The following is a 13906-nucleotide window of genomic DNA, read 5'->3' on the forward strand; positions in this document are numbered from 1 at the left end:
ACTGCACCCAAGCAATTGGTGTGCTGGGGGGGGGGGGGGGGTCCAGGTTGGAAGAAGAGGGGTGCGGGGGGTTCAGGAAGCGGTACCAGATGCGAGTGAGGGAGTGTGTGTGTGAGTGTGTGGGGGGGGGGGGGAGGGCAGGGGGTTCAGGAAGCGCTGCGAGATGAGAGAGAGTGTGTGTGTGTGGGGGGGGGGGGGGGTTCAGGAAGTGCTGCCAGATGAGAGAGAGTGTCTGTGTATGTATGTACGGGGTTTCAGGAAGCCCTGGCAGATGAGAGAGAGAGTGTATGTGGGGGGGAGGGGGTTCAGGAAGCGCTGGCAGATGAGTGAGAGAGTGTGTGTGTGTGTTGGGGGTGTGTGGGGGGGTCTGGAAGTGCTGCGAGATGAGTGAGTGAGTGTGTGTGGGGGGGGGGGGTGGTTTATCAAGTGTTTCCACATGAGAGTGTGTTGGGGGGGGGGCTTCAGGAAGCGCTGCCAGATGAGCGAGAGTGTGTGTGTGGGGGGGGATTCAGGAAGCGCTGCGATATGAGAGACTGAGTGTGTGTGTGTGTGGTGGGGGGGGGGTTGCCACGTGAGTGAGTGAGTGTGGATGTGGGGGGCAGGGATTTCAGGAAGCGCTGCTAGATGAGAGAGAGAGAGAGAGTGTGTGTGTTGGGGGGGGGCGTTGAGGAAGTGTGGCCAAATGAGAGTGAGTGTGTGTGGGGGAGGGATCAGGAACCACAGCCAGATGAGTGAGTGTGTGGGGGGGCAGGGGTTTCAGGAAGCGCTGGCAGATGAGAGTGTGTGTGTGTTGGGGGGGGGGGGGGGGCGTTGAAGTGTGGCCAAATGAGAGTGAGTGGGGGGGGGGGGGGGTAAGGAAGCGGTGCCAGGTGTGTTGTATGGTTCAGTTTGGGGGGGGGGGGGGGGAAGGAAGGATGGATGGATGGATCGATCTATCTATCTATCTTGCTTTTAAGAAGAAGGAATGAAGTGCCTCCTCCGCGCGATGCCCCCCTCCCGCCGCCATCCCACCCACCGTTGCGTAGTTTTGCTGGCGGGGGACCCAAAATCCCGCCAGCAGAAGTCCTGTGTGTGTGTGCTGAGTGAGTCTGACTCCTCCAGCGATCTTCGGCGTTGCTAGCCTGTGCAGGGTGGGGTTCTGTGCGTCTGACGTCCTGCACGTGCACGTGCAGGACGTCAGATGCACAGAAGCCCTGCCTGCACAGGCTAGCAACGCCGAAGATGACGCCGTAGTTAGCAGATAGGACTTGTGCTGGCGGGGTTTCGGCAAAGCAATGCGAAGCTGGGTGGCTTAGGAGGGGGTTGTTGCGGGGGGGTGTTGGACCTCCTTCTTTTGACCTGCAGCTTTGGGGGGGGGGGGCGGCTCTACCATTATGTGGGCGGGGCTTCTAGTTTTTGAGGTTTGGGGGGGGGGGGGGGTGTGTTGGATGTCGGAACAATGGTCTCCGGAGTCATGTGGACTCCGGAGCTTTGGAGGTGGTTTCCGTTTCCGCGGGTGGGTCGGCAGGGGGAGGAGCGTGTTTCCCTACTCCTCCTCCCCGTGCATGGGTGCGATCCGTTTAGTAAAAAATTTATTTTTCCGCCCTCGACGTCATGACATTTGACGCGAGGGCGGGGCACGGGTCTGTGGGGTGGCTTCACCACCATGAATCCACGAACCGTTCTGGGAGTCTGAGTGACTTCAGTGACGTCAGTGTCCTCAGAACGTTGAGGGTGCGTTTTATTATAGTAGATTAGATTTCAGTTTATGTAGATTCAAATGAAATTCAAAGAATTTGAAAGGGCCAGTGTTTTCCCTACTCATGCTTATAGTTTGCATGTTTTTCATAAGTTACAATTATTCTATAGCTGATACATCAACTAGCTTTTCTAGGGAGTATTAAATCAGTTTTATAACTGTACCTGGAGGGAATAGAGAGGTTCACAGAAGTGTGATCACATTTTTTTATTAAGATCTAGTGCTTTGTTGAGCTTGTGAAACCTACACAAGTCAATGATTGCTATAGTGTGTTCTATGGCTATAGTGCTACACTTGTGGTATTCACTGTTAAATGACACAGATCCTCTTGGTAACCATATTCATGCTCCAGACTGAGAGAGAAGAGAAATTTGAAGAACTGAGTCATCTGTAATCAAAATCCCATCAGTTGGCTGTGGTTGCTGTGTATGGAATACATTGGGTCTAGGACTGGCATCAACCTAGGTTTCCAGTGTGTGCCCTTCGCTATCAATTATAATGTTCTATTAGGTATTGTGTTGACATTGTAAATAGTATACTATGCCATACTTTGTATTGCTTTTGAATATTTTTGCTTCTCTAATTGTTGCTCGTGTTTGATCAATTCTTACTGTACACCGCCTTGAGTGAATTCCTTCAAAAAGGCGGTAAATAAATCCTAATAAAATATATGACTGTTTAAGTGTAGACTGCTGTATCTTACACTTAGAAATGATGGTGTAAAAGAAGAAACCAACTACCGTGGGTTAATGATATCAAACTAAGTCTTAAATAAAATGTACAGTTATGGCCAAAAATTTGAGACCGCCACCATTTTCATTTAATAACATACACATGAAACACATCAGATTTTAAAGCTACAAATTGTCTATTGTAGGGGGAATGGGACTTGATATACCACCTTTCTGTGGTTACAATCAAATTGATTTACATATCATATACAGGTACTTCTTTTGTACCTGTGGCAATGGAAGGTTAAGTGACTTGCCCAGTGTCACAAGGAGCTTGCACTGGGAATCAAACCCATTTCACCAGGTTCAAAGCCTGCTGCAGTAACCAGCAGTGTGGGCCTCAAGGACTGTAACATTTTTAGCATCTAAATCATTGCAGACATTTTCTGCTGGATGTAAGTATTTACAGTGATATTTTTTTTTTTTTTTTTTTTTTTTTAGCTTTATAAAAATTTTGAATATACATTCCATAATACTATACCCTTGTAAGAGAAATCAGTGTTATTACCATGAAAATTTAATATAACACTATAAATCCACAGTTAAGGGGGCAATTCGCAGTTCCATGAAATATACAGTTAGAAGAAGAAAAAAGAAGAATGAAGCTAAATTTCTATTTATTACATTCTATGGAGTAGATGTTGGCACTTAGGAGTTGGTCTTTGAGGTGTTGCTGGTAGTTTAGAATTCAAGAAGACTTCTAAGTGGTCCGAATCAAAAAATATATTGTATAAAATTCCATTTAAGAACATAAGAGTAGCCATATTGGGTCAGACCAATGGTCCATCTAGCCCAGTATCCTGTCCAAACAGTGGCCAAGCCAGGCCACAAGTACCTGGCAGAAACCCAATTAGCAGCAACATTCCATGCTACCAATCCTAGGGCAAGCAGTTGCTTCCCCATATCTGTCTCAATAGCAGACTATGGACTTTTCCTCCGGGAACCTTTTTTTAATACCCAGACCCGCTAACTGCTGTTACCACATCCTCCAGCAAAGAGTTCAGAGCTAAACTAATTTTAGTGAAAAAATATTTCCTCCTATTTGTTTTAAAAGTATTTCCGTGTAACTTCCTGGAGTATTCCCTAGTCTTTCTACTTTTGGAATGAGTAAAAAATCAATTTACTTCTACTCATTCTACACCACTCAGGATTTTGTAGACCTACCTCAATCATATTTCCCCTCATCGTCTCTTTTCCAGGCTGAAGAGCCGTAACCTCTTTAGCCTTTCCTCATATGAGAGGAGTTCCATCCTCTTTATCATTTTGGTCGCTCTTCTTTGAACCTTTTCTAATTCCGCTATATCTTTTTTGAGGTATGGCAATCAGAACTGAATGCATTACTCAAGTTGCAGTCGTACTATGGAGATACAGAGGCATTATACTATTTTCAGTCTTGTTCACCATCCCTTTCCAATTCCTAGCATCCTGTTTGCTTTTTTGGCCGCCGCCACCACACACTGAGCTGAAGATTTCAGTGTGTTATCTACAACAACACCTAGATCTTTTTCTTGAGTGCTGACCCCCAAGGTGGACCCTAGCATCAGGTAACTATGATTCGGATTAGTCTTTCCAATGTGCATCACCTTGCATTTTTCTACATTAAATTTCATCTGCCATTTGGATGTCCAGTCTTCCAATTTCCTACGGTCTTCCTGTAATATTTCACAGTCCGCACGTGTTTTAACAACCTTGAATAGTTTTTTGCACCATCTGCAAATTTAATCACCTCATTGCAATTTCCATATCATTTATAATTATGTTAAATAGCACTAGTCCCAGTACAGATCTCAGCAGCACTCTACTGTTCACCCTCCTCCATTGAGAGAAATGACCATTTAACCCTACCCTCTGTTTTCTATCCAATAACCAATTCCTAATCCACACCAGAGACTTGCCTCCTATTGTATGGCAGATTTTCTCAGGAGTCTCTCAATGAGGAACTTTATCAAAAGCTTTCTGAAAATCTAGATACACTACATCAACCGGCTCACCTTTATCCACATGTTTATTAACGCCTTCAAAGAAGTGAAGCACATTGGTGAGGCAAGACTTCCCTTGGCTGAACCCATGCTGACTGTCCCATTAAATCATGTTTATCTGTGTCCTGTAATTTTATTCTTTATAATAGTTTCCACTATTTTTTGTTTGTACCGATGTCAGGCTTACCAGTCTGTAATTTTCTGGATCACCCCTAGAATCCTTTTTAAAAATCGTTACATACTACTAACAGCAGTTCAGCAGTTTCATGCTTGAGTTCTTTGAGTGTCCTTGGATGTATGCCATCTGGGCCAGGTGATTTACTACTCTTTAATTTGTCAATTTAAGTACTTCTTCCAGGTTCACTGAGATTTTTTAGTTCCTTCGCATCATCATCCTTGAAAACCAATTCCAGTACAGGTGATCTCTTACATCTTTAGTAAAGACAGAAGCAAAGAATTCATTCAGTTTCTCCATTATGGCCTTGTCCTCCCTGAGTGCCCATTTTGTCCTTCGTGATCTAATGGTCCCATAGATTCCCTCGCAGGCTTTCTACTTTTGATGTTTCTGAAATGTTGGTACTGTTAGTTTTAGCCTCTGCAGCACTTTTCTCTTCATATTCTGTTTTAGCCTTCTTTATTAATGCTTTGCATTTGACTTGCCAGTGCTTATGTTGCTGCTTATTTTCTTAATTTGGGTCCTTCTTCCATTTTTTTGAAGGACAATCTTCTGGCTGTAATGGCCTCTCTTACTTCACCTTTTAACCATGCTGGCTGTCGTTTTCTCTTCTTTCCGCCTTTGCAAACACGTGAAATTCATCTGGACTGGGCTTCCAAGATGGTATTTTTGAATAACATGCATGCTTGATTTTGTGTCCTAACCTTAGCAGCCAATCCTTTGTTTCTTTTTAACCATTTTCCTTGTTTTATTATAGTCGCCCTTTTGAAAATTAAATGCAGCTATGGTAGATTTCCTTTGCAGGTTCATCCCAGATAGTAGCTCAAACTTGCTCATGTTATCACTTTCCCAGGGGATGCAACACCGCCACCTCTCGCACTATGCCCTACACACCACCAAGGAACAGATCCAAAATGGCTCCCCCTCTTGTCAGTTCCTGGATCAGTTGCTCCAAGAAGCAGTCATTTATTACATCTAGAAATTTTATCTCCCCGGCACTCCCTGATGTAACATTTATCCAGTCAATATTGGTGTAATTGAAATCAACCATTATTATAGCGTTACCAAATTTGCCAATTTTCCGAATCTCATTACATGAAAAATTTAGCTAAAATAAAGCTCCCAATTGTACCTGTGGTCTCAATTCTAGGAAAAGCTACTGTCCCTGTCCTAGAGACATTTCCTACTTGTTTATAAAAAAAAAAAAAATCTTCTGAACTGTCCTAGTTGACTTTTAAAAGGTATGGCAGTTGTGTTTTTTTCATTCTGTTTATATCTGGTTGAAGCTGTACAATTCAGCTGTTGGTGTGTTCTACCAAGTTAGATGAGCACAGTCTTCTTCAACATGAGCTACTTATTTGGCTTACCAGATTCAGCATGGTAGCACTTTTCCAGTTATGGAAATAATACAGCCAAAGAAGTTTGGTAGCCAGAGCTGGCTCAATTGCACAGTTCTTCCATTCAGCTGTGGTGCACTTGTAGTGCACAGCTCTTTATCTTCCTGTGCTTCATAACCCCTGTGTGGCACTGTTGACCACCTGGGTTGCTTGGTGGCATTTGTTGTCCATCTGGGTTGCAAACTTTCTGCTCCTACTTGTATTGCACAGGACGGCAGCCTCCTAGGTTGTGCGGTTGCAACAACAGTCTTGGTTGCATAGTGCCTCAGGCCACTTCTTTGTGTAGTGGTAGTCGTCACCTATATTGCACAATTGCAGCACCCCTTTGGGTTTCTTCCTAGTAGCAGCAAACACCTATATTGCACAATTGCAGCACCCCTTTGGATTTCATCTCGGTAGCAGCAACCATCTGTATCGCTGTCCTGGGCGACTGCTGGTCTAACTCTCCTGCAACATCTACCTTTGTGGCCCCTGCTACATCCACCTCTATTATGTAGTTGGAATAGTCACCTATTTTGCACAGCTGCCGGAACTGGGCTGTTTCTATAGTTGCAACAACTGCCAGTACTAAGCTTAAGCAGCTGCTTGTTTTCTGTCCCTGTAACAATCAGTTCCCTGTAACAATACCAACATGTCATAGATGTGATAACCATCTGTCTTGTACATCTCACAATCAGCTGTGTTGTGCGGCAGAAATAGCCAAGTTTCTAATGTACCTTTTGCACTTGCCTACATGTCGTTTCATTCCAAGTCTTTATAGTGCTGTTCTAGTAGCCATAAAATGAGTGGAATGGAACAGGTAGGGCGCGCGCAATGAAGCTACAAAGTAAATTTAAAACAAATCTGAATGAATATTTCTTCACTCAACGTGTTATTTAAACTCTGGAATTCATTGCCAGAGAATGTTGTAAAAGCAGTTAGCTTAGCTGTGTTTAAAAAAAGGTTTGGATAACTTCCTAAATAAAAGTCCATAAGCCATTATTAAAATGGACTTGGAGAAAATCCAGTGCTTATTTCTAGGATAAGCAGCATAAAATGTATTGTACTGTTTTGAGGTCTTGCCAGGTACTTGTAACCTGGATTGGCCACAGTTGGAAACAGGATGCTGGGCTTTATGGACCTTCGGTCTGTCCCAGTAGGGTAACTGTTGCAGCATCTGTAGATATGGCTTCAGCTGCAGCGTGCAAACATATGGCTTCAGATGCAGCGGCCACCTGTATGAGGGCAGTTACCACAGTTACCTCTACCGTTTTGCCGCCTGTATGGTTCAAGCTTCTGCAGCTGTCTCTCACCAGTCACCACAGCCACCTGTATGACGCCAGCCATTGCACCTGCCAGTATTATACTAGCTGCCACAACGCATCTGACACCAGATCATGGTTGCCTGTATGGCACTACCTGTCGTGGCTGACTATATGGCACCAACTACTGCAGATGCCTGTATGGATACAGCTGTGCACTTCTATAACTCCTGCTACAGTGATGGCTTGGATGTCTCCAGTTTTGACATCCGCATCCTATAGCTTCAGCTACCGTGGCTACATGTATAACATTTTATGCATTTGCTTATGCTGATTGGCTTCATCGGTAGTCTGTTCTTCTCTGTTTTTGGTAGCTATGTGCCTTGTCTACTCTGCACGGCTATTTAGTGTATGACGAAGCCAAGTTTATCATATATTTGGAATTGAATAAAGCAGTTCTTGTGGACTTCCATAGTTTGGTATTCCTCTGTGGGTTGTCACTGCTTTTCTTTGTTTTGTTAGGAAAGACTAATAATCTGACGTCCCTCAACAAATCAATCAGGCCTAGCAGGTCTTTGTTTCAGAAAAACAGTACAGTTTTGCCGGTCACCCATATGGCTCAGGCCATATAAACCACCTACTTTGTGTGATTCTACACACTAGTTCTTTTGCGGAGCTAACTGGCATTATCCACGGCTGTTACACTACTTCAGGAAGTCTCTGCTACTGTGGTATTATTTTGAGCCTCATAGGCTCCCATTCTTAGTTGTCCTGTCAGTGTCTCATTTCATGGCATATCTTGGAGCCCTTATGCGCTCTTCTTGCTCTTATATTTGGATTTTCATGTCTGATTAGGGCACTCTTTGGCACCGGGTCAGTCAGTAGCCATTCTCTTTGGACCCCGTTGGTCTCCCTTCTTTATTCTCAGTGAATGATGAAACAAAGAGGCAATTGCCTCTTTGCTTCACCTATTTAGAGGGTGCTCTCACACAGCTGATTGCATGCTTTGGGAAGGGAGACTACTTAATTCTACAATTGATTTACAGAAGCACCTTAAGGAACTGATTTATTAGTTTTTGTCCACAAGCACAAAATAGAAAAAAAAAGTCAATTTCAAAAAGAGCTACTTCTAATGTGGGATTCCAACCCCCCCCCCCCCCCCCAAAAAAAAAAAAAAAAACTTCACAGGGGACAGTGTTGGAAGGGTGGTAAAGGAGAAGCAAGCCAAAAACTTAGATTTAATTAATTTGTTGAGGCCTGCAGTAAGGTATCTTTTAAAAGTTATTATTCTGCTACAACCAGTGCCTTAGTAAAATTTATGAACCGCAAAAATTTATGAACCGCAACGTCTTCCACCTGGCCAGATTGTCTAAATTTTCTATTTTCCTATGACACTGTAATTTTCTCCTACATTAAAGTTAAATGCTTCTCTGAAGATTCCTCAAAATTTCTCTTTAGAATAGAAATATTTTTCCATATCCAAGGTTTTCATATTCATTGTCTGTAAAGTAGAAAGTCATTTTAATACGTAACAGTAGTTGCTAGCTTAGTAAAGGAGAAAACCTCCATTTTCTCCATGACATCCCAGAGGGATTCCAAGGTGATTGTAGAGGGTTTCTGAGGAAAAGACTTCATTGGTTCTGGTTGTAGTTGGAGCAATCCTGTTGGTTTCACTTTCTCAGCCAAAAACTCTCCAAGGCTAGTTCCTCTTGCAGCAGAGGCAGAATTTCAACCTCTGAACTCGGCATTCCACTCCAGAACTAACGACTTCCTCGGTAATGGAGGACCACACCCGCAAGCGATCCCTTGTCCCTGGCATCTGAGGAGGGCTCCAATGATCTGAGCTAAGGGTGATATCAGCCTCTGGCAGTGAGAAGCACTAACCTCCCAGCGTTCCCATTGCAAGTGCAGAATCTAGACCTGGCATTGATCTTGGAATAGCAAAACGGTCCATTGGTCTGGCTACAGGAGACCCAGCAGGGAAGGTATGCCATTTCCCCCTTCTCTTAGGCATAACTAATAAAACGAATCAGGATACTCACGAAAATAACAGGCAAGCACGGACCAAACTCTTGTTCAGCACTTCCTTCCTGTAGCCCGTCCTTTACTCTTAATAATTGTATATGTTCTGGCGTTGATCTGACTAGTTTCCTCCAGAATTCTAGAGTTATCTCTTGAGTCCTTGCAGCTTTGATCCAGTATATAAGGTCTGCTTCAAATGTGGAATTGTGTACGGTCACTTTCTGCTTCATCACTGTCAACACATTTTTAATTATGTTCAAATCTGTGCTGTTGCCCAGCTAAGGTTCTAACAGTTGTATTTGTTCATGAGCCAACCATGCCTTAATAGCTTTTGTTCCATGGCATGGTGTACCATCCTGTTGAAAAACGAGTTGTTTGTGAATTCGCAGTTTCTCCTTCAAAACATTCATCAAATAAACAGTTACATTGATTATGATATTCTTTGGCATAATCCACAGCCCCGCTCAACCAGATCTTGATATGCACTCCAAACCATAGCCTTTGGTGTTGTTTCCCTGTAAGTATACACATCTTGAGTTGTGTCTGATTTTAAAGGTCTCCTTATGTATCTACAAAAGCTGTAGAACTGAGTGAGATTGTTCATCTGAAAACATAATTCTTTCCCATTAATCAGCTGTCTGCTTGTGACAGAAAGCGAGGTGATCTTCGATATTTTTGGCAGACAGCTTGTAGGCCTATAACTTGTAGGCCGATCGAAGTCCAGCATTAATCTCCTTGGCATTGTCCTGTTGCTTGGTTTCTTCAGTGGACTACCTGCAGTTCTGGCTCTGCTAACACTTGATTCTCTTGGAGAATGTTTCACTGCCTTTATGATAGCGTTGCCCATTCATTCATCCATAGCTCTTGGTCGAACTGAATGTGCATGAGACTGAAAACTGTTTAGCTCTTCATTCCGTCTGACTGTTGCTATGACAGTTGGATGAGCAACTTTTAGCTTCGTTGCAAATGCTTATTGTCTTTTCTTTGTACAGAATTACAATCTGTGCATGTTTTCTCTGGGGTAAACTGTTTCCCACGTACCATGCTGCTGCACACAAGTGAAAACCCGTAGCAAATCAAACCAAAGAAACCAAATATGCACAGTATCTTTATAAGTAGACATTACGTAGATGCCTTAGATTTTCATTTTGTTGCACCTTGTAAACAAACTTATATTCAGTTTTTCTTTAACACCACAAGATTTTGTTCTCAACTTTGCAACAAGTTTTATTGGATCTGATTCTTTGTTACATTTAAGTTAATCAACTCTAATACAGTGGTCTGAGATCATTAAACCTCTATTACAGCTATGACATATCTATTCTTACATTTGACAAACAACAAAAGTTTGATTTTATACCAAAAATTATACAAATAAGAATATTATAAGGTGACGCATACTTTTTATGCAGGAATGCAAAAGCCAACATGTAATTATGTGCCAGAGCTGGTGATTGGGAGGCGGGGATAGGGTTGGCCAGACTTATACAGTCTGTGCACTGACGACAGTACAAATAAAAAAGTAGCACATATGAATTTATCTTCTTGGGCAGACTGGATGGACCGTGCAGGTCTTTTTCTGCCGTCATCTACTATGTTACTATGTAATTATGAACCCCCTTTGCCGCCGCCCCCCCCCCCCCCCCCCCCAAATCTTACCTTCTAAGTGAGATTTATTTAAAAAAGTGCTGAAACTATTAAATATTTAGCTCAAAACAGACTGTAGCCCAAAGTATCCAAGTAATATAGATAATCAAGAACCTAGTGTGGTACAGATGAAAATTGCTAGGTCGCAAACTTTTGGCCATGACTTGTAAGCTTTATAACATGAAGAGCATTGTTTAAAATGTGCTTTTAAATATGATTTTATATTATCTTAATAACAGGTAGGTAGGTTGATGGCAGAAGCCAGAAAGTTGCTTGGGCTTATAGGGAGAAGAATAGCCAGTGAGGGGAAAGGAGGTGATATTGCCTCTGTATAAGTCACTGGAAAGACTTCATTTGGAGTACTGTGTGTGTGCAGTTCTAGAGACCGCACCTTCAAAAGAACACAAACAGGATTACTAAAATGATTTTCTTCAATGTAAGGCATATTGGGATTGGCTTAAAAATCTAAACATACATACCCTGGAAGAGAGGCATGAAATGGGGATGTGATGGAAACATTTATATACGTCCAAGATATAAATGCAGAAGAGTAAAACCTCGCGGTGGAATAGAGGCTGTAGAATTTAGGGTCGTAGGCAGAGAATGAAAGGGACCAGACAAGAGTAAGGTAATATTTCTTTACAGAAAAGGTAATGATGAATGCATGGAATAGCCTCCCAGTGGAGGTGGTGGAGAAAAGGATACTATCAAAAATCAGGAAAGCCTGGGAGAAGAGGGGATTGAATAGGCTAGGCTGTTGATTTACATGGGCAGACTCTGTAGTCCATATGGTTTGTTTCTATGATTTCTTAGCCCTTAGTGCTATTTTGCACCACTAAAAAGATAATAGAGATTCACGAACAGCTATCTGGGCAGCTTAGAAGCTATGAAGTGCAACTTGATTCTTAACACTGTTGTAAGATAGATCTTGCCTGTGTTTATACCATTGTGGAAAGAGCAATACTGTATTAGTTGTTTCGCTAAAGTTGTTGTAAGGCAGATTTCTGGTATCCCATTGGTAAGCACTGTGTGGAGCTCTGTAGCTACCGTCCCCCCCCCCCCCCCCCCCCCCCCCCCCCCCCCCCCCCCGAATCCTATTCTAAAGTAAGGGTAAAACTGCTTACTAGAGCCCTAAATACCAACAGTAAAAATGGGTAGAAAATGTTAGTATTTTCTGTTCTGAATATCTGTGAACTTAACACTGTATTGCAGATAAATGTTATTGTTCAAATGCAATCATATCAGCGCACAGTTAAGGAATATACTATGTGTACATACAGTTTAACATTTTGTTCTTATATTTTTCTCCAACAGAGTAATAGCTATCCTTCAATGACTGATCCATACTTATCCAGCTATTATCCACCGTCCATTGGATTTCCTTATTCCCTGAGTGAAGCACCTTGGTCGACTGGTGGAGACCCTCCTATCCCCTATCTAACCCCTTATGGACAGCTTAGTAATGGAGACCACCATTTTATGCATGATGCTGTGTTTGGACAGCATGGGGGCCTGGGCAATAATATCTACCAACATAGGTTTAATTTCTTTCCCGAAAACCCAGCGTTTTCTGCCTGGGGCCCCAGTGGGTCTCAAGGACAGCAGACTCAAAGCTCAGCATATGGGGGTAGTTACAGCTACCCTCCTAGTTCACTAGGTGGAACGATTGTGGATGGACAGACCGGCTTTCATAATGATACATTAAATAAGGCCCCAGGAATGAACAGCATTGAGCAGGGCATGGTTGGACTTAAGATTGGTGGAGATGTGACGACGTCAGCAGTGAAGACTGCAGGATCAGTTGTAAACAGTCCTGGAATGACAACAGCTTTGTCTGGTAATGGTGGACCGAGTATAAGCATACCAACATCTAAACCAACCTCTTGGGCTGCTATTGCCAGCAAGCCTGCAAAACCACAACCTAAAATGAAAACAAAACCCATCCCTGTTATTGGAGGAGCCTTGCCACCACCGCCTATAAAGCACAACATGGACATAGGAACTTGGGACAACAAGGGACCTGTGCCTAAGCCACCTGTGCCCCAGCAGGTGCCATCACCACAGTCCGTTCCTTCGCTGCAGCCACAACAGATTGTACAGCCCATCCCGACTCAGCCACCTCCACTTTCACAACCACAGTATCAGAATGTACAGCAGGCCTCTCAGAATCGCTGGGTGGCTCCTCGCAATCGGAATGCTGCCTTTGGCCAAAGTGGAGGGGCAGGAAATGACAGCACTTTGGCAGGCAGCACCCAACCCAACTCCCTTCCAGGTGTTGAGTCTCACCCTGTTCTAGAAAAACTGAAAGCTGCTCATAGCTACAACCCCAAGGATTTTGACTGGAATCTAAAAAATGGCCGTGTGTTCATTATCAAAAGCTACTCTGAGGACGATATCCATCGCTCTATCAAATATTCCATTTGGTGTAGTACAGAGCATGGCAACAAACGTTTGGACAGTGCTTTTCGATCTATGAGTAGCAAGGGCCCAGTCTACTTGCTCTTTAGCGTCAATGGGAGTGGACACTTCTGCGGTGTGGCAGAGATGAAGTCTCCTGTGGACTATGGCACTAGTGCTGGTGTCTGGTCTCAGGATAAGTGGAAGGGAAAGTTTGATGTCAAGTGGCTGTTTGTCAAAGATGTACCCAACAATCAGCTGCGACACATCCGACTGGAGAACAATGACAACAAACCAGTTACAAACTCCCGTGATACACAGGAGGTGCCCTTAGAAAAAGCAAAACAAGTGCTTAAAATTATTGCGACTTACAAGCACACAACCTCTATCTTTGATGACTTTTCCCATTACGAAAAACGCCAGGAGGAGGAGGAAGTGGTGCGCAAGGTAAACATACAACATTGTAAGCAGCTAAAATAAATTATTTTGGGATCAGAGAGTGAACGCTAATGGGAGAGAGATAAGATACGAGCTCTTTTTTTGTGTGTGTGTGTGTGTGTGTGTGTGTATCTATTTCAA

General features: G+C 43.3%; 1 protein-coding gene across 5 annotated transcripts in view; it reads left to right on the forward strand.

Annotated features, from left to right (window-relative positions):
• YTHDF1 (YTH N6-methyladenosine RNA binding protein 1) overlaps window positions 1–13906 on the forward strand; it is an 82640-nt gene that overhangs the window by 38354 nt on the left and 30380 nt on the right. For 3 of the 5 annotated variants that reach the window (XM_030210992.1, XM_030210991.1, XM_030210993.1), the window contains exon 4: window positions 12245–13774. In XM_030210992.1, coding sequence (XP_030066852.1) covers window positions 12245–13774 — 1530 coding nt within the window. Of the gene's footprint in view, window positions 1–12244; window positions 13791–13906 lie in introns of all 5 variants that reach the window. The other 2 variants (XM_030210990.1, XM_030210994.1) reach the window with 1 other exon arrangement.

Source organism: Microcaecilia unicolor, chromosome 8 (assembly GCF_901765095.1).
Source record: "Microcaecilia unicolor chromosome 8, aMicUni1.1, whole genome shotgun sequence".
NCBI classification, from domain to species: domain Eukaryota; kingdom Metazoa; phylum Chordata; class Amphibia; order Gymnophiona; family Siphonopidae; genus Microcaecilia; species Microcaecilia unicolor.